At 50.5% G+C, this 27,410-nt stretch overlaps 2 protein-coding genes across 2 annotated transcripts; both read left to right on the top strand.

Moving 5' to 3' along the window:
• The first annotated feature begins 1,219 nt into the window (after positions 1-1,219).
• Positions 1,220-8,200, top strand: LOC133261120 (proteoglycan 3-like). Its single transcript, XM_061439677.1, has 8 exons — positions 1,220-1,516; positions 1,882-2,013; positions 2,449-2,747; positions 5,261-5,392; positions 6,503-6,614; positions 6,716-6,770; positions 7,845-7,923; positions 8,111-8,200. Exons 1-8 carry the CDS (start codon positions 1,303-1,305, stop codon positions 8,198-8,200), a joined length of 1,113 nt encoding a protein of 370 aa, XP_061295661.1. The 5' UTR covers positions 1,220-1,302.
• Positions 8,201-13,294: 5,094 nt separating this feature from the next.
• On the top strand, positions 13,295-19,891 carry LOC133227101 (proteoglycan 3-like). Its single transcript, XM_061381526.1, has 8 exons — positions 13,295-14,330; positions 14,437-14,517; positions 14,773-14,964; positions 16,283-16,419; positions 16,855-17,147; positions 17,627-17,758; positions 18,891-19,002; positions 19,758-19,891. Exons 4-8 carry the CDS (start codon positions 16,359-16,361, stop codon positions 19,814-19,816), a joined length of 657 nt encoding a protein of 218 aa, XP_061237510.1. The 5' UTR covers positions 13,295-14,330; positions 14,437-14,517; positions 14,773-14,964; positions 16,283-16,358; the 3' UTR covers positions 19,817-19,891.
• Positions 19,892-27,410: the final 7,519 nt, after the last annotated feature.

Genomic DNA, 27,410 nt, shown 5'->3' with positions numbered 1-27,410 from the left:
CTCTGGGCGCCCTGTCCCTGGTGCCCTGAGCACTGGACGGCTGGGCAGGAGTGCAGGAACAATGATGCACTGTCCTTCGAGGGTACCCCAGAGGGAGGCCCCGCCCCAACGGGTCCACGGGCTCAGGGCCGGGACGTCTGGCAGAATCCAGCCTCAGCCCTTGCTGGCCTCTCCTTGGATTGCAGTGAATGTGGCTGGAACTTGATCAGTATTTAGACATTTTGTTCATCACGGTACTTTGGCGTTTATGCTGATACTTAAGAAAAATTGCACAAAGTATTTATTTATCTTGACTACTGGATACTTCTGTGTTCCCTGAACTTTTGCAGCCGAGGCCGGTGTCTCCCTCACCGCCCCTCACTGCTCACCGAGGTGGTGACACAGAGCTGGTGGGAGACGGGGAGTGCGGGTCGGCAGGAGGGCAGCCCACAGAGCATCAGAACGACCTTGTAGGAAGCTCTCCAAATCCACCTGCTGTCTCCTTGCCAGCAGATAGGGCTCAAGGCTGGACGAAATGGCCTGCTCTAGATCAGTGGTCCTGAGAGGGGCAATTTTACTTTCCATTGTTATTTGTAAATGTGTGGGGACATATCCTAGTGCCTGACTGGGGGAGGCACGACTGACTTCCAGTGGGCAGAGATCCAAAGATGCTGTTAAACTTTATGAGACACAGGACAGATCACACCCCCAGCCTGCAACACAGAACCGTGTGACCTGCAAACCTTAAGATGCAAAGGCTGAGAACCTTCACTAGAGCGGCAGGGAAAAGGGAAGAGCATCGATTTTTCATCTTAAAGATGAGAAAGAGAGAGAGAGAGGGAGAGGAGAGGGAGAAACAGGAAGAGAGTGAAGAAGGGAAGGGGGGAGACAGACAGACAGAGAAGGGTTTCAGCCTCAAAGGCTTAGTAATCCCAGCTGCCCCACTTCCCACACAACCTTGGCAAGTCACCTGCCCTCTCTGAATCTCACTCTTCACATCAGTGAAGTCGGGCTGATCGCACGTCCTCGTGGGACCGAGGTGAGGAAGGAGAGGATCCAGGGATGTGACGCACAGGAAGCGTGCACACACGGCCTAACAAGAGCTCAGGAGGGCCGAGCCTCCCCTTACCCTCCCCCTCCTCCCCCTGGTCTCCCTGCCCCCCAGATCCTCCATGGCATTTGCTGGAAAACTGACCCAGGGAAGGCTGCTTCTGGGACTGAAGAGGATTGTACAGACCTGCACCCTTTAGGGGCACTGATAAAAATTCAGTCTGGACAGTAGTCATGGGGGCTTCTGGAGCCTACTAGGGTGTTGGGACATCTATGTCCAAACAGGAGGCAGGTCCCTGGCGTCCCAACAGAAAGCACGGCCCAAGGGTGGGAGGACTGAGCCAACCTCTTATCAGCCCCACTGTCCAACCCCCGAGCCTGGGGCAATCCTCCTGGCCTCTTCCCACTTCCCCAAAGCCTGGTATAAGGGCAGCTTCTGTGTGCCAACAGCCAGAGGCTGAGAGCAGAGGCTTCAGACTCTCAGGAGGTAAGACTTCCTTGGCTTCCTCGGGAGGACAGGCCCAGGGCTGGAAGAACCGGGCTCTGTATGGGAACCACCGGGGACTCCGGTCCTGTGCACCTTAATGACCCCTGTCCTCCCCCTTCTTCCCCAGTGTGTCTGACTCTGGCCCTGAAGGTGAGCACGCCTGTGCCTGCAGAAGAGCCGGTCTGAGCTGAGTGCTGGCCCAGGGAGCAGTGACACGCTCTCAGGAAAAGGGACTTGAGCTGACAACCCCCTGCTCTTCCCCTGATCCTCCAGCTCGGGGTCTGTTCGCTGGGAGACAAGGAAGCTCTCTACTTTGCCCTTTAATCTACCAGTTGAGCAGACCCTGCCTCTCCACTGTGTTCCAGGGGCCGTGCAGACACAAGGGAAGACCCCAGGAGGGAACGTGGAGCTGTGTCTGTCACAAGCCTGCAGGGACATGAAAGGCTGCCTGCTCCTGCTCCTTCTGCTGCTGGGGACAGTTTCTGCTCTCTATCTGGGTGAGTGCTCCCCTTCCCTTCTCATCCATCTTCCTCTCGTCTTTCCTGTGTTGTTTTTTGCTCTGATAGGTCCAGGGCCACAGGCCCCTGTTCAGTTGCCCCAGCCCGTCTCTAGTTAGATTTCTCCTGGACCCAGAGCTGTGACCTGAACTTTCCCCCAGGGCTCCTTTCCAAGGAAAAACACCCCCTGTGAAGATGAGGGCTTCTCACATCTCTCCCTCCCAAATTACCCGCACGTGGTGTCAGCTGGCATCAGGTTCTCATGCAACTGTGTGTGTGATGCAAGAATTCTGGCTCATCCAACCCCCAAGGGATCCCTCCCGTCTTTGGTTCCAGATGGGGTCCCTAGGAAGACTGGGTGGAGCCATCAGAGCTGTCCGTGGTCCTGGAGGAAGGTGGTACTTGGTCTGATGGTGGGTTGTTTCTTCTTTGCAGAGAAGGATGCCCCCCATGTGGGCAGTCCGGAGACACAGGCAGACCTGAGCCAGGATGCTGAAGGCTCAGGGGGGCAGGAAGGAGAGCTGGCCCTGAGTGGTGAGGTGGTGGAGTCGGGGGGAGAGGAGGCCGAGGACACCCACGATGATGAGGGGGACTCAGAGTCAGACCCAGATGACTTAGATGAGGACGTGCAGTGCCCCAAGGAAGAGGAGACAGTGCAACTTCTGGGGACCCCTGGATGCAAGAGCTGCCGCTACCTGATGGTACAAACACCAAACATATTTAGGAAAGCTCTGGTAAGTGGCAAGGAGGCTGCTGTGTTGGTCTGGGTGTGGGGGAGACAGAGTGGATTCAACCTTCTGTTCCGTATTATTTAGACGAGTGGTTCTCCAAGCATAACATGCATCAGAATATGTTAGTTACTCAACCGTGCCTGGCTCTTTGCGACCGTATGGAGTATAGCCCACCGGGCTCCTCTGTCCATGGAATTCTGCAAGCAAGAATACTGGAGTGGGTTGCCATGTCCTTCTCCAGGGGCTCTTCCCTGACCCAGGGATCAAACCTGGGTCTCCCAGATTGCAAACAGACTCTTTAGCATCTGAGCCACCAGGGAAGTCCCAGGATGCATCAGAAGTCTGATTAGAACACAGGTCTCTGGGGTGAATCCCCTCAATTTCAGGTTTAGCAAATCTGGGGTGTAGGGGTTTATATTTATAACCCATTCCCAGTTGATGTTATTGTTGGTCTAGGGACTGCACTTTGAGATCCACTGGTTTAGATAAAAAGCTTTGGAGTGAGGTGTACCTGTGCTAAATCCCGGAGCTGCCTTCATCAGCTGTTTCATTTGGACAAGTCACTTCACCTTTCCGGGCTCCTGTGTCCTCACTTGTCAGATGGCAATGTATGGTCCCATGTAGGAGTTGAGGTGAGGGTTAGCTAATACACAAAAAGCATTTAGAATAGTCCGTTGTTGTTCTTCAGTCTCTAAGTCATGTCCGACTCCTTTTTCCCCATGAACTTCAGCACACTAGGCTCCCCTGTCCTTCTCTATCTCCTGGAGTTTGCTCAGATTCATGTCCACTGAGTCACTGAGGCTATCTAACCACCTTATCCTCTGCAGACTCCTCCTTTTGCCTTCAATCCCTCCCAGCATCAGGGTCTTTTCCAATAAGTCAGCTCTTAGAATCAGGTAGCCAAAGTATTGGAGCTTCAGCTTTAGCATCAGTCCTTCCAATGAATCTTCAAGTTTGAAATCCTTTAGGATGGACTGGTTGGATCTCCTTGCAGTCCAAAGGACTCTCAAGACTCTTCTCCAGCACAATTTGAAAGCATCAGTTCTTTGGTGCTCAGCATTCTTTATGTTCTAACTCTCACATCCACACATGACTACTGGAAAAACAATACCTTTGACTAAAGGGACCTTTGTTGGCAAAGTGATGTTTCTGCTTTAAAAAGCTCTAGGTTTGTCATAGCTTTCCTTCCAAGGAACAAATGTCTTTTAATTTCACGGCTGCAGTCATCTCCACAGTGATTTTGGAGCCCAAGAAAAGAAAATCTGTCACTGTTTATACTTTATCCTCTTCTGCTTCCCATGAAGTGATGGGACCTGAGGCCATAATCTTAGTTTTTTGAATGTTGAGTTTAAGCCAGCTTTTTCACTCTCCTCTTTTACCCTCATCAAGAGGCTGTTTAGTTCCTCTCCACTTTCAGCCATTAGAATGATATCATCTGCATATCTGAGGTTGTTGATATTTCTCCTGGTATTGTTGATTTCAGGTTGTAATTCATCCAGGCCAGCATTTCACATGATGTATTCTGCATATAAGGTAAATAAGCAGGGTGACTATCAACAGCTTTGTCATACTTCTTTCCCAATTTGGAACCAGTCAGTTGTTCCATGTTCTTTTCTAACTGTTGCTTCCTGACCTGCACACAGGCTTCTCAGGAGGCAGGTCAGGTGGTCTGGGATCCCTGTCTCTTGAAGAATTTTCCACAGTCCTTTCTTGTGATCCACACAGTCAAAGGCTTTGGCATAGTCAATAAAGCAGAAATGGATGTTTTCTGGATCCAACAGATATTGGCGGTTTGATCTGTGGTTTCTCTGCCTTTTCTAAACACGGCCAGTACTTCTGAATGTTCTCTGGGCGTGCACTCTTGAAGCCCAGCTTGAAGGATTTGAGCTTCACCTGCTGACATGTGAAATGAGGGCAATTGTATGGCAGTTTGGACATTCTTTGGCACTGCAATTCTTTTGAACTGAAATGAAAACTGACCTTTTCCAGTCCTGAGGTCACTGCTGAAGTTTTTTCAAATTTGCTGCCAAATATTCTGTGCACGACTGAAGCGACTTAGCAGCAGCAGCATTCTGTGCAGCACTTTCACAGCATCTTCTTTTAGGATTTGAAATAGCTCAGCTGGAATTCCATCGCCTCCACTAGCTTTCTTTGTAGTAATGCTTCCCAAGGCCCCCTTGACTTCACACTTAGGATGTCTGGCGGGAGGTGAGTGACCACACCATCATGGTTATCTGGGTCATTAGGACGTTTTTTTGTATAGTTCTTTTGTGTATTCTTGCTACCTCTTCTTACGCTCTTCTGCTTCTCTTAAGTCCTTACTCTTTCTGTCCTTTATGGTGACCATCCTTGCAGGAAATATTCTCTTGATATCTCCAATTATCTTGAAGAGTTCTCAGTCTTTCCCGTTTTATCATTTTCCTTGATTTCTTTGCGTTGCTCCTTAAGAAGGGTTTCTGCAGACTCAGGGACTTGCAAGAAACAGTGAATATTCTACCCCACTATTCTCTGTGCAGAGCATCTGCAAGAAGTGCTACGGAGGCAACCTCATCTCCATCCACAACCTCCTCTTCGATAATTGCATCTCACGCTGGGCCAGAAGGATCAACCAAGCAAAGGTCTGGATCGGCGTCATCATCAAGCTCTGGGTAAATGAAGGGCAAATTTCCTGGTATCAGAAGGTCTTTCTTTTCTTTTTCAAGTTGGTTTAATACTGTAAAATCAATTCACTATCTTAAAATTTTTTTTTATTTTTTTATGGCTGCGATGGGTTTTTGTTAGTACATGGCAGGCTTTCTCTAGTTGCAGCGAGCAGGGGCTGATCTCCAGTTGTGATGCTCGGGCTTCTCACCGGGTGGCTTCTCTCGTTGCAGACCATGGGCTCTAGGGTGCACAGGCCTCACAGTTGCTGTCAGAGGCTCTAGAGCCCTGGGTCAGGAGTTTTGGCTCTCAGGCTTCGTTGCTCTGTGGGATGTGGGATCTTCCAGGACCAGGGATCGAACCCATGGCCCCTGCAAGGGCAGGCAGCTTCTTCACCACTGGACTACCAGGGAAGGCCTGGGGCTCGAGTGTTTCTGAGTGCCTCAAGGCACCACCTGCCCCCACCGAGCCTCATCCTGGCCCCGGAAGCCGGCTTGTGCTGACTTAGACGTGATGACTGAGCGCTTCTCCTCCTCACCCGTGTTCTTTCTTTCGTCTGCCTCACACTCTCCACCAGAGCTGGCTGTGAAATGTCTACCAGTCCGTCACTGGAGTCAGGAGACAAGAGTTCACACCCAGCTTGGTCCCCTAGTGGCTGAATGCCTGCCTCCGTATTTCAGTGTCCTCATCTCTGAGGGGGTCCTTCCCTCAGAGTGACCCTGGGGGCGGTGCCTGAGTAAGTGCTGTCACATTTGCTGCTCAGCTGTGGTCCCGGGACCAGAGTATCAACATCACCTGGTAGCTTGTTAAAATACAGGATCCTGGGCCGCACCCCAGACGTCCCGAATCAGAATCCACATTTCCACCAGATCCCTAGGAGATGTGTCTGCTCAGTGAAGTTTGAGAAGCCTGCTCTGCGTGAGAGCTGGAAGCGATGTTTGCTCTTCCGTGTCACTGCCTGAAAACGCTCAGGGGTGGGTCTGTACGGTGGGGTCCTATCCAGGTGACACAGTGAGAGGAGATTATAGACGTCCAGGAGGGATGCTCAGGGGACTTAGGAGCCCCAGCACCTGTCTTCCTGGACTTCTGCCCTCTGACCCAGCCTCTCTCTTCTGTAGTCCATATACAAGACATTTCGCTGGACCGATGGGAGTCGCTGGAATTTTGGATACTGGGCCCGAGGGCAGCCTGGGAATGGGAAAGGCCACTGCGTGGACCTGAGCACCAGAGGTGAGGGGGCCAGGCGCCCGGACGAGGGAGGTGGTGGACTCGCCCACATGCCCCTGTGAGCTGCACAGACACGCCTCCCCTCACACAGCCTCCCCCACTAGAGAACCCCGCCCTGTGTGTGAGCAGGGCTGAGGTGCAGGGATCCTCAGAGCCACAGTGAGGGGTCTTGGACGGGCTGGGGGCTCTGTGTCCTCCAGACTCAGCGAGGCTCCTTCCCTTCCTCTGACGGGACGGTGACAAGGAGAGAGTGTGGGACAAATGGGAGGGACACTCGGGAATGGGAGGTGCGGCCGAGGGACACGGGAAAGATGTGGGAACTAGGGCCAGCTGACAGATGACTCCCCAGCTCCCAACATCACGGCTGCCCGACGTGCGGGAGTTTAGAACAGGGGCGAAGACCACACGGGCTGCTCAGATGGCCGAGGTCCTCATCTGGCTCCATTCACTGCTTGTCTGCTGAGATCAGGGCAGGTTATCACTCCCCTGAGCCTCAGTTTTCCCATCTGTGAAATGGGAGTGCTGGCAGCCCTGACCTCCTGGCATCACTGTGAGGATGGAAGGACAGTCCATAGGAAGCCCTTAGCACACTGCCTCTGCAAGGGAAGAGATCAGTGATCGTGGCTAGCTGGGACATGGGGAGACATACAGTCCTCAGGTTGGCCGGCAAAGGTCAGCTGAGAGGTGCCTGGCCGGGCACTGGGGGACACAGGCCACACTCAGGTGGACTGACAGCACTGCTCTCTGCCTGCAGGGGGTCACTGGCGACGAGCTTCATGCAAGTGTCGGCTGCCCTTCATTTGCTCCTACTAAGCTGGAGGCGGAAGACCCTGCTCCCCCCGCCACCGCCCCTCTGCCTGCCTGGTCTCACCCACGGCCCCCTTGCCCCCCAGCCTCCCTGGGTCATAAAGCCACGTTCTCACAGCATCTCCTGACTGTTGTCTCTTTGCTGCGCACTTTGGAGGAGTCCTCTCTGTTGGAGAATCCTGGAAGCCCTCGTTCTGGCTTTGCAGGCAGGGCAGGGGGACTTTGAGAAGTAACAGCTGGAGTGGGACTCCTGCCGGCAGGGCAGGAGCGGGTGGCACTGGGGGGTTTCACTGCAGTGGCCCCTCGGGGCAGCCGGGACCAGGCAGAGGTCCCGTTCCCAAAGGCCCCCCCCAGCCAGGGTCTGGTGAAAGAAGGTCCTTGTTCACGGGGCTGGGGTGGGGACTGGCCCTCTTTCTTCGGATTCAGCAAGGCATGCGGGGTGTGGCCAGAAGTGGTGGCTTTCCAAGTGGAGGCGGCGAGGGGGACTGGAGGGCTGGATGGAGCAGTGAGTGCCTCCTGGAGTCACCACGTGGTAGAGGAGAAAGGGGTCTCTCCCGGGGTGGCCTGCTCCTCCAGCCCCTGTGCGGTCTGGCCTCAGGTATCGGGCCCTCTTTAACATTCTCCTAGCCATCTGTGGGTGTGTTCAAAGGTCCCGGCTTCTAGGACGGCTACCCCCTCTCTCCTTTCTCTAGAGAGTCGCTGTCATCCTTACAGCCAATCCTTGGTCCTTGGTCCCCTTGTTCCGGCTCTTCAACTTGGGGCAGATTCAGTTTTTCAACTGAGGAAATCTCAGCCTTCAGCTTTTCTTTCTCCACTTGACTCCTTTCTATTGTTTCTGGGATCAGAGTCACAGAGCCACCTTCCTCCCTGCCCACCTACCTGTTCCAGGATCTCTGCTCATGAAGAAGCAGGGACTCTAGAGCGGGACTTGCAGGGACGCCTCAGGCTCCTGCGAGCCTGCAGTCTTGTCCTACTGTGACATTCTCAATGCTGTCCTTTCTGCAAGATGCAAATGATGACCAATCTTTTGCTGTGAGCTCCTTGAATGTTCTGTGCTAATAATTTTCTGTGCATTATGTCCTTTAATCCTCATAATATCCCCATGAGGTATGTGTGTGGTGCATCCAGATCTCAAACAAAGGAAGTTAGTAGATGATGGAATTAATACCAAACCCTCAACTGCCTGACCCTAAGTTCATGCCCTTAACCATGAGGACCTCATGTGGGAGCCTGGGTTCTCCTGGGGTGAGTGTGTGGTATAGGGGTGGAGACGTCCATTCAGTCACTTCAGTCACTCAGTCATGTCCAGCTTTTTGCAACCCCCTGGACTGCAGCATGCCAGGCTTCCCTGTTCATCATCAACTCACAGAGTTCACTCAAACTCATGTCCATCGGGTCGATGATGCCATGCAACCATCTCATCCTCTGTCGTCCCCTTCTCCTCCTGCCTTCAATCTTTCCCAGCATCAGGGTCTTTTCAGTGAGTCAGTTCTTCATACCAGGTGGCTAAAGTATTGGAGCTTCAGCTTCAGCATCAGTCCTTCCAATGAACACTCAGGACTGATCTCCTTTAGGACAGATTGGTTGGATCTCCTTGCTGTCCAAGGGACTCTCAAGAGGCTTCTCCAACACTACAGTTCAAACCCATAAATTCTTCAGCACTCAGCTTTCTTTATAGTCCAACTCTCACATCCATACATGACTACTGGAAAAACCATAGCTTTGACTAGATGGACCTTTGTTGGCAAAGTAATGCCTCTGATTTTTAATAAGCTGTCTAGGTTGGTCATAACTTTCCTTCCAAGGAGCAAGTATCTTTTAATTTCATGGCTGCAGTCACCATCTGCAGTGATTTTGGAGATCCCCAAAATAAAGTCTGACACTGTTTCCACTGTTTCCCCATCTATTTCCCATGAAGTGCCAGGACTGGATGCCACGATCTTAGTTTTCTGAATGTCGAGTTTTAAGCCAACTTTTTCACTCTCCTCTTTCACTTTCATCAAGAGGCTTTTTAGTTCCTCTTCACTTTCTGCCATAAGGGTGGTGTCATCTGCATATCTGAGGTTATTGATATTTCTCCCAGAAATCTTGATTCCAGCTTGTGTTTCACCCAGCCCAGTGTTTCTCATGATGTACTCTGCATATAAGTTAAGTAAGCAGGGTGACGATATACAGCCTTGACGTACTCCTTTCCCTATTTGGAACCCTTCTATTGTTCCATGTCCGGTTCTAACTGTTGCTTCCTGACCTGCATACAGATTTCTCAAGAGACAAGTCAGGTGGTCTGGTAGTCTCATCTTTTTAAGAATTTTCCACAGTTTGTTGTATTCCACGCAAGGCTTTGGCATAGTCAATAAGCAGAAATAGATGTTTTTCTGGAACTCTCTTGCTTTTTCAATGATCCAACAGATGTTGGCAATTTGATCTCTGGTTCCTTTGCCTTTTCTAAATCCAGCTTGAACATCTGGAAGTTCACAGTTCACATACTGTTGAAGCCTGGTTTGGAGAATTTTGAGCATTACTTTACTAGCGTGTGAGATGAGTGCAATCATGCGGTAGTTTGAGCATTCTTTGGTATTGCCTGTCTTTGGGATTGGAATGAAAACTGACCTTTTCCAGTCCTGTGGCCACTGCTGAGTTTTCCAAATTTGTTGGTATATTGAGTGCAGCACTTTCACAGCAACATCTTTCAGGATTTGAAATAGCTCAACTGGAATTCCATCACCTCCACTAGCTTTGTTCGTAGTGATGTTTTCTAAGGCCCACTTGACTTCACATTCCAGGATGTCTGGCTCTAGGTGAATGATCACACCATCATGATTATCTGGGTCATGATGATCTTTTTTGTACAGTTCTTCTGTGTATTCTTGCCATCTCTTCTTAATATCTTCTGCTTCTGTTAGGTCCATATGTTTTTCTTTACTGTGCCCATCTTTGCATGAAATGTTCCCTCGGCATCTCCAATTTTCTTGAAGATCTCTAGTCTTTTCCATTCTATTGTTTTCCTCTATTTCTTTGCATTGATCACTGAGGAAGGCCGTCTTATCTCTCCTTGCTATTCTCTGCATTCAAATGGATATAGCTTTCCTTTTTCCCCTTTGCCTTTCGCTTCTCTTCTTTTCACAGCTATTCATAAGGCCTTCTCAGAAAACCATTTTGCCTTTTTGCATTTCTTTTTCTTGGGGATGGTTTGATCCTTGCCTCCTGTACAATGTCATGAACCTCTGTCCATAGTTCTTCAGGCACTCTGTTTATCAGATCCAATCCCTTGATTCTATTTCTCACTTCCACTGTATAATCATAAGGGATTTGATTTAGGTCATACCTGAATGGTCTAGTGGTTTTCCCTACTTTCTTCAATTTAAGTCTGGATTTGGCAATAAGGAGTTCATGATCTGAGCCACAGTCAGCTTCCAGTCTTGTTTTTGCTGACTATATAGAGCTTTTCTATCTTTGGCTGCAAAGAATATAATCAATCTGATTTCACTGTTGACCATCTGGTGATGTCCATGTGTAGAGTCTTCTCTTGTGTTGTTGGAAGAGGGTGTTTGCTATGACCAGGGCATTCTCTTGGCAAAACTCTCTTAGTCTTTGCCCTGTTTCATTCTGTACATCAAGGCCAAATTTGCCTGTTAATCCAGGTGTTTTTTTGACTTCTTACTTTTGTGGTCCAGTCCCCTATAATGAAAACGACATCTGTTTTGGGTGTTAGTTCTAGAAGGTCTTGTAGGTCTTCATAGAAGCATTCAACTTCAGCTTCTTCAGCATTACTGATCGGGACATAGACTTGGGTTACTGTGATATTGAATGGTTTGCCTTGGAAACGAACAGAGATCATTCAGTTGTTTTTGAGATTGCATCCAAGTACTGCATTTCGGACTCTTTTGTTGACCATGATGGCTACTCCATTTCTTCTAATAGATTCTTGCCCTCAGTAGTAGATATAATGGTCATCTGAGTTAAATTCACCCATTCCAGTCCATTTTAGTTCACTGATTCCTAGAATGTCAGTGTTCACTCTTGCCATCTCCTGTTTGCCCACTTCCAATTTGCCTTGATTCACGGACCTAACTTTTCAGGTTCCCATTCCATTTTGCTCTTTACAGCGTTGGCCCTTGCTTCCACCAGGCTGAGCATCTGAATGTGACCCGTGGAGGGATGCAAGGATCTCCAGAGCATGGCCTTTCAGTCAGCAGGATTTCGTGGCTGGAAGTGTTGGCTGCTTCCTGGACATGATCACATGGGATACACATGGAGGGGAGGCAGGAGACCGTCCCTGACGCTTTTATTTTTTCTTAAAAAAAAAAAAATCATTTCTTTGTCGCTGCGCTGGTCCTTGTTGCTGCGCGCAGGCTTTCTCTAGTTGCAGGAAGTGAGGACTGCTCTCCAGTTGCAGCTCAGGGCTCAGTTGCCCCATGAGACGTGGGATCTTCCCAGAACAGGGGCTGAACCAGGGTCCCTTGCTTTGCAAGGCAGACTCGTAACCACTGGACCATCAGGGAAGCCCCGAGTCCTCTACTCTTGTGCTCACCTTGGGGCACAGGATTCCAACGTCGCTGAGGCCGAGGGAGTCCCAGTCCGAGGTGACGCAGGAGGGTGTCCTGAACCCACTTAGCTGGGGCAGGTGCAGTGATCAGAAAGTGAGACGTCAACGCTGTGAAGCCCTTTTCTCCAGAACTCCTCAAATACATAGAAGAACATAAGGTCCCAGGGTCTTAGAGGCAAATAAATAACCTCATTTAAACATTATTTTATTATTTATTCATTTGATTTGGCTGTGCTGGGTCTTCTTTGGAGTTCAAAGGCTTCTCTAGCTGTGGCCCTGGTCTGTAGAGCTCAGGTGCTCAGTAGCTGTGTCTCGCAAGCTCTGTTTGTGGCAGCAAGTGGGATCTAATTGCCTGACCAGGGATGGAACCCCAGCCCCTGATTTGGGAGCTTGGAGTCTTAGCCAATGGATCACCAGGGAAGTCCCACCCCAGGGCCTTAAGAAGCAAATTAAGAACCCTAATATTTTGAGTGTGGCCCCGATAGGAGAGGCTACTTAGTCAAGTTTGTAAAGTGAGGTAAAAAATTAAGAAATCAAACCGAGGTCCGCTGTACCTGCTGTTGTCTAGATTTCCATGACGGCGGTTTTCCGACACAACTTATGGGTTCAGGCCTGTGCCGGTGCAGAGCTTTCGCTCCTGTCCTCAGGGATTTTGTGTTCTGGTGCGGGGAGGCGTTGCTTCTTGTTGTTCCAGAATTAATCATAAAGAGCAACAAAGTCCCTCGTTCATGAAGCATTAAGTACGTGCTGGGCTCTGACTTTGTGCTCAGGGAGACTTCATCTCGTTCCTCACAAATCTCTTCTGTTGGCGGTGTGTTAGAGGCAGAGGTGTGACTTCTATCTTTGGGGGTTAAATCAACAAGGAGGCATTTGGGCTCCTGGAAAGATCCTGTGTCTTGATGTGGCTCCATCACAGGGTGAGTCTCCTCTGGGACAATTCCCCGCGCAGTCTACGATACAGTGCAGGCGACAGGCCGCATCTTACGCATCCTTAGATACATTTTAAATACAGTAGGAGCGCTGGCCTGATATCCCCACATGTGGGCTTCCTGTCACCCTCCCCTGCAAAACGACGCTAACTAAGCCCTGGGCAGTTCAGCTGGCGTCTTTACAGCAGAGTCCCTGGAGATCCTTACATCATCCTGAACACAGAGCGGGCCCTCAGCCAACTCTCGGGGCTTCCTGGTTGACCAGGGAGACAGCTGGGTCCTGGTTTCCTGACATGTGGGCTACCCCGAGCCCACATGCCTGGCACTGTCCTCAGAGCGTTACTGGAGCAGATCTCATCTGAGGTAGGTGCTGTCATCAGCCTTGTTTTGTGGATGGGAATATTGAGACCCGAGTGGCTGACTCTGGAGTGGCGATTGCATTTTACAACACAGCACACTGCCCTCTGCGAGACGTGGGGCTGACGGACCTCACACAAGGGGCAGAGCTGAAACCCCTACGAACAGAGATGCCGTGGTAAGCTAGAGAGGTGGGGTTTCACGGATGCTGAAAAGGTAGGCGCCACTACCTAATGGGTAACAGTTGAGCGAATCAAAGACAGCAAGGTCATGGGAGTCACTCACTAGGCTCAGACATGCGTCTTCGACCTCGCCGTGTGGCCCTGGGCAAGTCACTTCCCCTCTCTGATGGATCTGTCGACTAGAACGGCGGTGCCTAAGGCCCTCAGGTGAACGTAAAGACTAAGAGGGTAGGATAAGGATACAAAAGCCTTACTGAAGCACAGCGTTGGGATGGTGTGGAGCTCCAGAAATGTTATGTCCAGACTTCCAGCCCCATGGTTAAGACTCTGAGCTTCCCCTGCAGGGCGTGTGGGACCGATCCTTGGTTGGGGAAGTAAGACTCTGCCTGCCTCGTGGCAAGGCCTAGAAAGCTGTTTCCAGTTTCACACTGGGCCACATCATCATGATATTGAGGGGGCCCCTGAAGTCACTGGGATGTCTTTGCCCAGGGTCAGCCTAGGGGAGAGGCCGGAGAGAGGGATGGGATTCCAGGGACAGGAGGCCAAGGGTAGGCAGGCGGATAAGGAGCCGGAAGGCCTGTCTCTGACTTGTCGTGTGGTCTTGGGCAACTTATTTCAGCTCTCTGAGAGGCTGTTTCCTAATGTGTGAAACAGGGACGTTTACATGAAACAGCGCTTGAGAAGCGTATCATGGCGTTGGTCTGCAACACCAGCCGATGTTATTGGTCATCCCAACTGCTGTGTGAAATGGTGTCCCTGGCCTGGGCCCAGGACTGGGAGAATAATGGAGGAGTGCCTAGGCCTCCACTCCTCCTCCAAGGGAAGTCTCCAGCTTGAAATCTGAAGACCAGGTTTTCCCTCTCTGGAATTGACCAATTCCCCCCAAGCCCCAAGTCAGGTAGATAAGCTGAGGGTCGGGTCCGTTGGCCCCGGGAGATAACGGCTGAGACCGTTACTCTGTAATCAGCCCAGAAGTGGCCTCTCAGACACTTCTTCATTTGCAGGGCCCGGGGGAGAGCAGAGGCCAGGCAAGAAAGCCTAGGTGACCTGTCACTGGTGCCCTGAGCGCTGGGCTGGAATCCAAGGTACAAAAATACTGCCCAGCTAGGCTACCCCAGAGTGGAGGCCCCGCCCGGACGGGTCCACGGGCTCAGGGCCGGGACCTCTGGCAGAATCCAGCCTCAGCCCTTGCTGGCCTCTCCTTGGATTGCAGTGAATGTGGCTGGAACTTGATTGATGAATATCTTGATGTTTGTTCATCACAGTACTTTCGCAGTGATTCTGACTTTTAAGAAAGATTGCATGAAATGTTTATTTATCTTGACTACTGAATTATTTAGTGTCCCCTTGAACTCTGCAACTGAGCTGAGTGCCTCATTTGCTGCCTCTTGTGCCGACCGTGGGGGCTGGTGGATTGGAAGGGAAGCGTGGCCCACAGAGAATGGGAAGACTCAGTACGAAGGTCTCCACTCCAGCTGTTGCTTCCTTATGAGAAGATCTGCCTCTAGGCTGGACAACAAGGCCTGAACTAGGTCAGTGAACTTGAGAGAGGCAGTTTTGCTTTCTTGAGGACATTTGGAAATGTGTGGAGATGTATCAGAGTGACTTAACGGTGCTGAACTTTCTACAAAACATAGGAGAACCCCTCCACCGACCCCCATCAAAGAATGATTTGACTCCCAACAATAATTGTGCAAAGGCTGAGAGCCTTGATCGAGAGCCACGGTATAAAGGAAAGAGCATGCGTTTTTCATCTTAAAGATGAGAAAGAGATGGAGAGAGAGGAGAGGGAGAAACAGGAAGAGAGTGAAGAAGGGAAAGAGGGGGAGAGACAGACACAGAGAGGGAGAGAAGGTTTTGAGCCTCAAAGGCTTAGTAATCCCAGCTCCCCCACTTCCCACACAACCTTGGCAAGTCACCTGCCCTCTCTGAATCTCACTCTTCACATCAGTGAAGTCGGGCTGATCGCACGTCCTCGTGGGACCGAGGTGAGGAAGGTGAGGAACCAGGGATGTGATGCACAGGAAGCGTGCACACACAGCCCAACAAGAGCTCAGGAGGGCCGAGCCTCCCTTACCTCCCCCTCCTCCCCCTGGTCTCCCTGCCCCCCGGATCCTCCATGGCATTTGCTGGAAAACTGACCCAGGGAAGGCTGCTTCTGGGACTGAAGAGGATTGTACAGACCTGCACCCTTTAGGGGCACTGATAAAAATTCAGTCTGGACAGTAGTCACGGGGGCTTCTGGAGCCTACTAGGGTGTTGGGACATCTATGTCCAAACAGGAGGCAGGTCCCTGGTGTCCCGCAGAGTGCACGGCCCAAGGGTGGGAGGACTGAGCCAACCTCTTATCAGCCCCACTGACCAACCCCCGAGCCTGGGGCAATCCTCCTGGCCTCTTCCCACTTCCCCAAAGCCTGGTATAAGGGCAGCTTCTGTGCGCCAACAGCCAGAGGCTGAGAGCGGAGGCTTCAGACTCTCAGGAGGTAAGACTCCCTCGGTTTCCCCGGGAGGACAGGTCCAGGCCTGGGAAGAACCCAGGCTTTATATGGGAACCAGCGGGGACTCCGGTCCTGTGCACCTTAATGACCCCTGTCTTCCCCCTTCTTCCCCAGTGTGTCTGACTCTGGCCCTGAAGGTGAGCACGCTTGTTCTTGCAGGAATGCTGGTCTGAGCTGAGCTCTGTCCCAGGGAGCAGTGATGTTCTCTCAGGAAAAGGGACTTGGGCTGACAACCCCCTGTTCTTCCCCTGATTCTCCAGCTCAGGTTCTGTTCGCTGGGAGACAAGGAAGCTCTCTACTTTGCCCTTTAATCTACCAGTTGAGCAGACCCTGCCTCTCCACTGTGTTCCAGGGGCCGTGCAGACACAAGGGAAGACCCCAGGAGGGAACGTGGAGCTGTGTGTCTGTCATAAGACGACTGTAGGAACATGAAAGGCTGCCTGCTCCTGCTCCTTCTGCTGCTGGGGACAGTTTCTGCTCTCTATCTGGGTGAGTGCTCCCCTTCCCTTCTCATTCATCTTCCGCTCATCTTTCTTGCATCATTTTTTGTTCTGGTAGGTCCAGGGCCACAGCCCACTGTTCAGTTGCCCCAGACCCTCTCTAGTTAGATTTCTCCTGGACCCAGAGCTGTGACCTGAACATTCCCCCAGGGCTCCTTTGCAAGGAAAAACACCCCCTGTGAAGATGAGGGCTTCTCACATCTCTCACTCCCAAATTACTCGCACGTGGTGTCAGCTGGAATCAGGTTCTCATGCAACTGTGTGTGTGATGCAAGAGTTCTGGGTCATCCAACCCTTAAGGGATCCTTCCCGTCTTTGGTTGCAGATGGGGTCCCTAGGAAGACTGGGTGGAGCCATCAGAGCTGTCCGTGGTCCTGGAGGAAGGTGGTACCTGGTCTGATGGCGGGTTGTTTCTTCTTTGCAGAGAATCATGTCCCCCATGTGGGCAGTCCGGAGACACAGGCAGACCTGAGCCAGGATGCTGAAGGCTCAGGGGGGCAGGAAGGAGAGCTGGCCCTGAGTGGTGAGGTGCTTGAGTCGAGAAGAGAGGAGGCCGAGGACACCCACGATGATGAGGGGGCCTCAGACCCAGATGACTTAGATGAGGACGTGCAGTGTCCCAAGGAAGAGGAGACAGTGCAACTTCCAGGCAGTCCTGAGTGCAAGAGCTGCCGCTACAGGCTGGTGGGGACCCCAAAGAAGTTTAAGAAAGCTCAGGTATATGGCAGCGAGGCTGCTACGGGGGACCTGGGATGGAGAGACGGGATTGGATTCAATGTTCTGTTTCTTATTATTTAGACTAGTGGTTCTCTTAGCCTAATATGCATCAGAAAAGAAAGTGAATTAAAGAAAGTGCAGTTGCTTAGTCCTATCTGATTCTTTACCACCCCATGACTGTAGCCTACCAGGGTCACCTGTCCATGGGATTTTCCAGGCAAGAATACTGCAGTGGGTTGCCATTTCCTTCTGCAGGGGATCTTCCTAACCCAGGGATCAAACCCAGGTCCGGCATTGCAGGCGGATTGTTTACCAGCTGCGCCACCAGGGAAGCCCAAAGAAAGGCACAAGAGATGGGATTCAGGGGGAGCAGTAGATACCTGATTTCTGATTTGCAAATGGATGTGGGGTCTGTCCTGGAGACTCAGAAAATTAACATGAAAACAGTGAATTTTCTCTCCTGCCTGTTCTCTCTGCAGAGGGTCTGCAGGAAGTGCTACCGAGGCAACCTCGCCTCCATCCACAGTTTGAAATTCAACCTTCAGGTTCAGAGCTTGGCCACGAGGATCAATGAAGCACAGGTTTGGATCGGAGGCTTCATCAGAGGTTGGGTAAGTGAGGCGCCAATGTCCAGAGAGAACAAGCTCTTTCTTTCTGTCCTTTATAAAAAGGTTGGTTTAATACTGGGAAGTCAATCCCGTATCTTTTAAAAGCCTTTTTCTTGTATTCATATTTGCCCACACACGGGCTTTCTCTAGGTGTGGTTGGGGCACCCTCTGGCTGTGGGGCATGGGTTTCTTACTGAGGTGGCTTTGCTTGTTGGGGCACACAGAATCGAGAGCCCCACTCAGCAGTGGGAGCGCGAGTGGGTGCTCTGCGACACGTGGGGTCTTCCAGGACCAGGGATTGAACCCACGGCCCCTGCAAGGGCAGGCAGCTTCTTCACCACTGGACCACCAGGGAAGGCCCGGGGCTCGGGCGTTTCTGAGCGCCTCAAGGCACCACCTGCCCCCACCGAGCCTCATCCTGGCCCCAGAAGCCGGCTTGTGCTGACGTAGGAGACGTGATGACTGAGCGCTTCTCCTCCTCACCCGTGTTCAGTGGCTTCACGCTTGCAGCTTGAAATCTGCCCTGGTGGGTGCGTTTGCACAGAGAAATGGACAGTTATCATAAACAGGGTTCTTTCTTTCGTCTGCCTCACACTCTCCACCAGAGCTGGCTGTGAAATGTCTACCAGTCCGTCACTGGAGTCAGGAGACAAGAGTTCACACCCAGCTTGGTCCCTTAGTGGCTGAATGCCTGCCTCCGTATTTCGGTGTCCTCATCTCTGAGGGGGTCCTTCTCTCAGAGTGACCCTGGGGGCTGTGCCTGAGTAAGTGCTCTCAGCTGTGGTCCCGGGACCAGAGTATCAGCATCACCCGGTAGCTTGTTGAAATACAGGATCCTGGGCCGCACCCCAGACGTCCTGGATCAGAATCCACATTTCCACCAGATCGCCAGGAGATGTGTCTGCTCAGTGAAGTTTGAGAAGCCTGCTCTGCGTGAGAGCTGGAAGCGATGTTTTCTCTTCCGTGTCATTACCTGTAAACCGTTGGGGGTGGGTCTGTACGGTGGGGTCCTATCCAGGTGACTCAGTGAGAGGAGATTATAGACGTCCAGAAGGGATGCTCAGGGGACTTTCAGGAGCCCCAGCACCTGTCTTCCTGGACCTCCACCCTCTGACCCAGCCTCTCTCTGCTCTAGTGCCTGTGGAGGACATATCGCTGGACTGATGGGAGTTCTTGGAATTTTACATACTGGGCCAGGTGGCAACCTACATTTGGGAGAGGCCGCTGTGTGGCCCTGTGCACCAGAGGTGAGGGGGCCAGGCGCCCGGACAAGGTGGGGGTATGGACTCGCACACACGCCCCTGTGAGCTGCACAGACACGCCTCCCCTCACACAGCCTCCCCCACTAGAGAACTGCACCCTGTGTGTGAGCAGGGCTGAGGTGCAGGGATCCTCAGAGCCACAGTGAGGGGTCTTGGACGGGCTGGGGGCTCTGTGTCCTCCAGACTCAGCGAGGCTCCTTCCCTTCCTCTGACGGGACGGTGGCAAGGAGAGAGTGTGGGACAGACAGGAGGGACACTCGATAATGCGAAGTGTGGCCGAGGGACACGGGAAAGATGTGGGAACTAGGGCCAGCTGACAGATGATTCCCCAGCTCCCAACAGCACGGCTGCCCGACGTGCGGGAGTTTAGAACAGGGGCGAAGACCACACGGGCTGCAGTCAGATGGCCGAGGTCCACATCTGGCTCCATTCACTGCTTGTCTGCTGAGATCAGGGCAGGTTATCACTCCCCCGAGCCTCAGTTTTCCCATCTGTGAAGTGGGAGTGCTGGCAGCCCTGATCTCCTGGCGTCACTGTGAGGATGGAAGGACAGTCCTTAGGAAGCCCTTAGCACACTGTCTCTGCAAGAGAAGAGATCAGTGATTGTGGCTAGCTGGGACATGGGGAGACATACGGCCCTCGGCTTGGCCAGCAAAGGTCAGATGAGAGGTGCCTGGTGGGGCACTGGGGACTCAGGCCACACTCAGGTGGACTGACAGCACTATGCTTTCTGCCTGCAGGGGGTCACTGGCGACGAGCTCCATGCAAAAGGCGGCTGCCCTTCATTTGTTCCTACTAAGCCAGAGGCGGGAGACCCTGCCCCTGACCCCGGCCCCCCTGCCTCTCCGCATCATAAAGCCGCATTCTCACAGCATCTCCTGACTGTTGTCTCCTCACTGCCCACTTTGGAGGAGTCCTCTGGGTTGGAGAATCCTGGAAGCTCTCATTCTGCCTTTGCTGGGAAAGATTGAGGGCAGGCGGAGAAGTGGGTGACAGAGGATGACATGCTTGGATGGCATCACCGACTCAATGGACATGGGTTTGGGTGGACTCCTGGAGTTGGTGATGGACAGGGAGGCCTGGCGTGCTGCAGTCCATGGGTTCGCAAAGAGTCAGACATAACTGAGCGACTGAATTGAACTGTTGTTCCATGTCCAGTTCTAACTGTTGCTTCCTGACCTGAATTCAGATTTCTCATGAGGCAGGTCAGGCGCTCTGATATTCCCCTCACTTTAAGAATTTCCCAGTTTACTGTGATCCATGCAGTCAAGGCTTTAGCGTAGTCAATGAGGCAGAAGTACATTTTTTTCCTGGAATTCCCTTGCTTTCTCTACGATCCGACGGATGTTGGCAATTTGATCTCTGGCTCCTCTGCCTTTTCTGAGTCCAACTTATGCGCTTGGAAGTTCTCAGTTCATGTACTGCTGAAGCCTAGCTTGAAGGATTTTGTGCATTACCTTGCCAGTATATGAAATGAGCATAATTGTATGGTTTAAATATTCTTTGGCATTGCCTTCCTTTGGGACTGGAATGAAAACTGACCTTTACCAGTCCTGTGGGCACTGCTGAGTTTTCCAAATTTGCTGGTGTATTGAGTGAAGCACTTTAACAGCATCATCGTTTAGAATTTTACGCAGCTCAGCTGGAATTCTATCACCTCCACTAACTCTGTAGTGATGCTTCCTAAGGCCCACCTGAGTTCACACTCCAGGATGTCTGGCTCTAGTGTTGTGATTATCCGGCCCATTAAGATCTCTTTGTACAGTTCTGTGTATTCTTGCCCCCTCTTAATAACCGTCTTCTGCTAGGTGCTTGCTGTTTCTGTCCTTTATTGTGCCCGTCTTTACATGAAAGGATGCCTGGTATCTCCAATTTTCTTAGGGGAACTCTAGTCTTTCCCATGCTGTTGTCTGCCTCTATTTCTTTGCACTCATCCTTGAGGAAGGCCTTCTTCTCTCCCCTTGCTGTTCTCTGGAACTCTGCATTCATTGGGGAGATCTTCCCCTTTCTCCTTTCCCTCCTGCTCTCTTCTTCCCACAGCTATTTGTAAAGCCTCTTCAGGCAACCACTTTGCCGTCGTGAACATCTGTTTCCTTGTGATGGTTTTGGTCACTGCCTCCTGTCCAACGTTACAAACTTCTGTTTGTAGTTCTTCAGGCACTGTGTGTGCCAGACAGAATCCCTTGAATCTATTTGTCACCTCCACTGTATAATCATAAGGGATTTGATTTAGGTCATACCTGAATGGCCTAGTCACTTTCCCTACTTTCCTCAATTTAAGTCTGAATTTAGCAATAAGGAGCTCGTGATCTGAGCCACAGTCAGTTCCAAGTCTTGCTTTTTGCTGACTGTATAGAGCTTCTCCATCTTCAGCTGCAGAGAATACAATCAATCTGATTTCGGTATTGACCATCTGGTGATGTCCATGTGTAGAGTCTTCTCTTGTGTTGTTGGAAGAGGGTGTTTGCTACGACCAGTGCGTTCTCTTGGCAAACTCTGTTAGCCTTTGCCCTGCTTCATTCTGTATGCCAAGGCCAAATTTACCTGTTACTCCAGGTATCTCTTGACTTCCGACTTTTGCGTTCCAATCCCTTATGACAAAAAGGATGTCTTTTTTTGTGTGTTAGTCCTAGAAATTCTTGTAGGACTTCATAGAAAACAATTGGATTAAAAATATACTGAGCATGGCCCTGCCCTCCAGAGCAAGACCGAGTGTTTGCCACAGCCGGTCTCTCCCGTCAGGATGGTTGCACAAGCCTTTTATCCTTATCTGACAGAAGGCAGACAGAAGAAGGGAGAACTACAAACCCAAAGACTCCAGAATGAAAACTCCAATCACAATACGCTAAGCAAAATGATCACACGGACCACAGCCTTGTCTAACTCAATGAAGCTCTGAGCCATGCCGTGTAGGGCCACCCAACACGGACGGGCCATGGCGGAGAGTTCTGACAAAACGTGGTCCACTGGAGAAGGGATGGCAGGCCACTCCGGTATTACTGCCTTGAGAACCCCATGAACAGTATGAAAAGGCAAAAGGATAGGACGCTGGAAGAAGAGCCCCCAGGTTGGAAGGTGCCCAATATGCCTGTGGGGAATAGTTCATAAAGAACGAAGAGGCTGGGCCCACGTGGAAACACGGCTCAGTTGTGGATGAGCCTGGCGGTGGAGGTAAAGTCCGATGCCGTAAAGGACAATATTGCACAGGAACCTGGGATGTTAGGTCCACGAAGCAAGGTAAATTGGATGTGGTCAAACAGGAGATGCTAAGAGTGAACACTGACATTTTAGGAATCCCTGAACTAAAATGGACTGGAATGGGTGGCTTTGGTTCAGAATTTAATTCAGCCACCTGGAGGTGAGTCCGAGGCCCAGCTCTCTGCGAGACGGCTCCCCAACCATATCCTCATGGGAGGCTGTCCTCCTCACTGCCCTCCATCCTGCGTCCCCTCTCTTGTCCCCAGCCTCCCTCCCCTCCCTGGAGGGGCCATGGTCTCAGCAGGGAGCTGCCTCGCTCCCTGAGGGGCATGGGGCCCAAGTCAGGCCGTGTGCAGCCAGGTGGCTCCCGGGCTGGCTCTCCAGCCCCGGGTCTCCCGGCTTCTTCCATATTCTCGGTCCGGGAATCACTGAGACAGAACAGTGTTCCTGCTCTTAGCTTCATCCCAGGCTGGGCTCCAGGAAGGATCAGAGCTTGAAGAAGCAGGAAGCTGAGACTGCAAACTGGGTTCAGAGGGCAGAGAGCCCTGGGTCGTGAGAGAGAGAGTGAGAGAGACTTCCTGGGGGTGTGGCTCTCCGTGGGGCCCAGGGAGGGTGCTCAAGGATGTCTGGGGCACCTGTGTACATGGGTGTGTGGGTGTCTTGGTGTGTGCATGAGTAGTCTTCATACACCTGTATATGTCTGTGTATATGTGAATCTGTGCTTGTAAATATGCACAAATCTGTGTGAGTCAGCGTGTATTTGTGTGTTGCTTGTGTGCACATTTTCTACATCTCTATGGAGATGCTCGTATGTCCGTGTACATCCCTGAGTGTGTGTATCTACTCATGCTTTCTCTTTCTCCACCTCACTCTCAAGGTCACCGAATGGTGTGGCTCGTGTGTGTGTGTGTCCAGCTGCGTTCTCCATTGCAGGACAAATCCCAGGTGAAATTCTCTCTACTTCCGGGTCTTCTACTTGGGACTTCAGCTTTTCATCTGAGTCAGTCTCCTTGGCCTTTAGCCTTTCTGTCTTGACTCCTTTCTACAGTTTCTGGGATCAGAGTCGCAGAGCCACCTTCCTCCCTGGCCACCCCCTGTTTCAGGATCTCTGCTCGTAAAGGAGCAGGGAGTCTAGAGCGGGACTTGCATGGACGCCTCAGGCTCCTGCGAGCCTGCAGTCGTGCCCTACTGTGACATTCTCAATGCTGTCCTTTCTGCAAGATGCAAATGATGATCGAAGGGTTGCTTCTTTTGCCGTGAGCTCACTGAGTGTTCTGGGCTAGGCATTTTCTGTGCATTATGTCCTTTAATCCTCATAACGACCCCATGAGTTATGTGTGCGGTGCATCCGTATCTCAAACGAAGAAAGTTAGTAGATGATGGAACCAGTACCAACCCCTCAACTGCCTGACCCTAAGTTCATGCTCTTAACCACCAGGACCTCATGCGGGAGCCTGGGTTCCTCTGGGCTGAGTGTGTGCAGTGGGGGTGGTGAGCTCCATTCAATCAGATCAGTCGCTCAGTTGTGTCTGACACTTTGCGACCTCCTGGACTGCAGCACACTAGGCTTCCCTGTCCATCACCAACTCCCAGAGCTTGCTCAAACTCATGCCCATTGAGTCGATGACGCCATCCAACCATCTCATCCTCTAGTCCCCTTCTCTTCCTGCCTCAATCTTTCCCAGCATCAGGATCTTTTCAAGTGAGTCATCTCTTCGCATCAGGTGGCCAAAGTATTGGAGTTTCAGCTTCAGCATCAGTCCTTCCAATGAACACCCAGGGCTGATCTCCTTTCGGATGGACTGGTTGGATCTCCTTGCAGTCCAAAAGACTCTGAAGAGTCTTCTCCAACAACACAGTTCAAAGGCATCAATTCTTCGGCATTCAGCTTTCTTTATAGTCCAACTCACGCATCCATACATGACTATTGGAAAAAACATAGTCTTGACTAGATGGACCTTTGTTGGAAAAGTAATGTCTCTGCTTTTTAATAAGCTGTCTAGGTTGGTCATAACTTTTCTTCCAAGGAGCAAGCATCTTTTAATTTCATGGCTGCAGTCACCATCTGCAGTGATTTTTCAGTTCAGTTCAGTCGCTCAGTCGTGTCTGACTCTTTGCGACCCCATGAATCACACCACGCCAGGCCTCCCTGTCCATCACCAACTCCCAGAGTTCACCCAGACTCACATCCATCAAGTCAGTGATGCCATCCAGCCATCTCATCCTCTGTCGTCCCCTTCTCCTGCCCCCAATCCCTCCCAGCATCAGAGTCTTTTCCAGTGAGTCAACTCTTCGCATGAGGTGGCCAAAGTACTGGAGTTTCAGCTTTAGCATCATTCCTTCCAAAGAAATCCCAGGGCTGATCTCCTTCAGAATGGACTGGTTGGATCTCCTTGCAGTCCAAGGGACTCTCAAGAGTCTTCTCCAACACCACACTTCAAAAGCATCAAGGCGCTCAGCCTTCTTCACAGTCCAACTCTCACATCCATACATGACCACAGGAAAAACCATAGCCTTGACTAGATGAACCTTTGTTGGCTAAGTAATGTCTCTGCTTTTGAATATGCTATCTAGGTTGGTCATAACTTTCCTTCCAAGGAGTAAGCGTCTTTTAATTTCATGGCTGCAGTCACCATCTGAAGTGATTTTGGAGCCCCCAAAAATAAAGTCTGACGCTGTTTCCATTGTTTCCCCATCTATTTCCCATGAAGTGATGGGACCAGATGCCATGATCTTCATTTTCTGAATGTTGAGCTTTAAGCCAACTTTTTGACTCTCCACTTTCACTTTCATCAAGAGGCTTTTGAGTTCCTCTTCACTTTCTGCCACAAGGGTGGTGTCATCTGCATATCTGAGGTCATTGATATTTCTCCCGGCAATCTTGATTCCAGCTTGTGCTTCTTCCAGTCCACCGTTTCTCATGATGTACTCTGCATAGAAGTTAAATAAGCAGGGTGACAATATACAGCCTTGACGCACTCCTTTTCCTATTTGGAACCAGTCTGTTGTTCCATGTCTAGTTCTAACTGTTGCTTCCTGACCTGCATACAGATTTCTCAAGAGGCAGATCAGGTGGCCTGGTATTCCCATCTCTTTCAGAATTTTCCACAGTTTATTGTGATCCACACAGTCAAAGGCTTTGGCATAGTCAATAAAGCAGAAATAGATGTTTTTCTGGAACCCTCTTGCTTTTTCCATGATCCAGCAGATGTTGGCAATTTGATCTCTGGTTCCTCTGCCTTTTCTAAAACCAGCTTGAACATCAGGAAGTTCATGGTTCACATATTGCTGAAGCCTGGCTTGGAGAATTTTGAGCATTACTTTATTAGCGTGTGACATGAGTGCAATCGTGTGGTAGTTTGAGCATTCTTTGGCATTGCCTGTCTTTGGGATTGGAATGAAAACTGACCTTTTCCAGTCCTGTGGCCACTGCTGAGTTTTCCAAATTTGCTGGCATATTGAGTGCAGCACTTTCACAGCATCATCTTTCAGGATTTGAAATAGCTCAACTGGAATTCTATCACCTCCACTAGCTTTGTTCGTAGTGATGTTTTCTAAGGCCCACTTGACTTCACATTCCAGGATGTCTGGCTCTAGATGAGTGATCGCACCATCGTGATTATCTGGGTCATGAAGATCTTTTTTGTACAGTTCTTCTGTGTATTCTTGCCATCTCTTCTGAACATCTTCTGCCTCTGTTAGGTCCATACCATTTCTGTCCTTTATTGTGCCCATCTTTGCATGAAATGTTCCCTTAGTATCTCTAATTTTCTTGAAGAGATCTCTAGTCTTTCCCATTCTGTTGTTTTCCTCTATTTCTTTGCATTGATCGCTTAAGAAGGCTTTCTTATCTCTTCTTGCTATTCTTTGGAACTCTGCATTCAGATGTTTATATCTTTCCTTTTCTCCTTTGCTTTTCGCTTCTCTTTTTTCACAGCTATTTGTAAGGCCTCCCCAGACAGCCATTTTGCTTTTTTGCATTTCTTTTCCACAGGGATGGTCTTGATCCCTGTCTCCTGTACAATGTCACAAACCTCATTCCATAGTTCATCAGGCACTCTATCTATCAGATCTAGGCCCTTAAATCTATTTCTCACTTCCACTGTATAATCATAAGGGATTTGATTTAGGTCATACCTGAATGGTCTAGTGGTTTTCCCTACTTTCTTAAATTTAAGTCTGAATTTGGCAATAAGGAGTTCATGATCTGAGCCACAGTTAGCTCCTGGTCTTGTTTTTGCTGACTGTATAGAGCTTCTCCATCTTTGGCTGCAAAGAATTTAATCAATCTGACTTCGGTGTTGACCATCTGGTGATGTCCATGTGTAGAGTCTTCTCTTGTGTTGTTGGAAGAGGGTGTTTGTTATGATCAGTGCATTTTCTTGGCAAAACTCTATTAGTCTTTGCCCTGCTTCATTCTGTACTCCAAGGCCAAATTTGCCTGTTACTCCAGGTGTTTCTTGACTTCTTACTTTTGCATTCCAGTCCCCTATAATGAAAAGGACATCTTTTTTGGGTGTTAGTTCTAAAAGGTCTTGTAGGTCTTCATAGAACCGTTCAACTTCAGCTTCTTCAGCGTTACTGGTTGGGGCATAGACTTGGATTACTGTGATATTGAATGGTTTGCCTTGGAAACGAACAGAGATCATTCTGTTGTTTTTGAGATTGCATCCGAGTACTGCATTTCGGACTCTTTTGTTGACCATGATGGCTACTCCATTTCTTCTAAGGGATTCCTGCCCGCAGTAGTAGATATAATGGTCATCTGAGTTAAATTCACCCATTCCAGCCCATTTTAGTTCCCTGATTCCTAGAATGTCGACATTCACTCTTGCCATCTCTTGTTTGACCACTTCCAATTTGCCTTGATTCATGGACCTGACATTCCAGGTTCCTATGCAATATTGCTCTTTACAGCATCGGACCTTGCTTCTATCCCAGTCACATCCACAGCTGGGTATTCTTTTTGCTTTGGCTCCATCCCTTCATTCTTTCTGGAGTTATTTCTCCACTGATCTCCAGTAGCATATTGGGCACCTACTGACCTGGGGAGTTCCTCTTTCAGTATCCTATTATTTTGCCTTTTCATACTGTTCATGGGGTTCTCAAGGCAAGAATACTGAAGTGGTTTGCCATTCCCTTCTCCAGCGGACCACATTCTGTCAGATCTCTCCACCATGACCCGCCCATCTTGG

The sequence above is a fragment of the Bos javanicus genome, chromosome 15 (assembly GCF_032452875.1).
Source record: "Bos javanicus breed banteng chromosome 15, ARS-OSU_banteng_1.0, whole genome shotgun sequence".
NCBI classification, from domain to species: domain Eukaryota; kingdom Metazoa; phylum Chordata; class Mammalia; order Artiodactyla; family Bovidae; genus Bos; species Bos javanicus.
This window is presented reverse-complemented; position numbering and strand designations above follow the sequence as displayed.

Coding starts and splice junctions, on each gene's coding strand:
- LOC133261120 (XM_061439677.1), top strand. CDS start 1,303: ATGTCCAAACAGGAGGCAGGTCCCTGGCGTCCCAACAGAAAGCACGGC. Junction 2,748..5,260: donor ACATATTTAGGAAAGCTCTG/GTAAGTGGCAAG, acceptor TTCTCTGTGCAG/AGCATCTGCAAGAAGTGCTA. Junction 5,393..6,502: donor GCGTCATCATCAAGCTCTGG/GTAAATGAAGGG, acceptor TCTCTTCTGTAG/TCCATATACAAGACATTTCG.
- LOC133227101 (XM_061381526.1), top strand. CDS start 16,359: ATGAAAGGCTGCCTGCTCCTGCTCCTTCTGCTGCTGGGGACAGTTTCT. Junction 17,148..17,626: donor AGAAGTTTAAGAAAGCTCAG/GTATATGGCAGC, acceptor TTCTCTCTGCAG/AGGGTCTGCAGGAAGTGCTA. Junction 19,003..19,757: donor TGTGGCCCTGTGCACCAGAG/GTGAGGGGGCCA, acceptor TTCTGCCTGCAG/GGGGTCACTGGCGACGAGCT.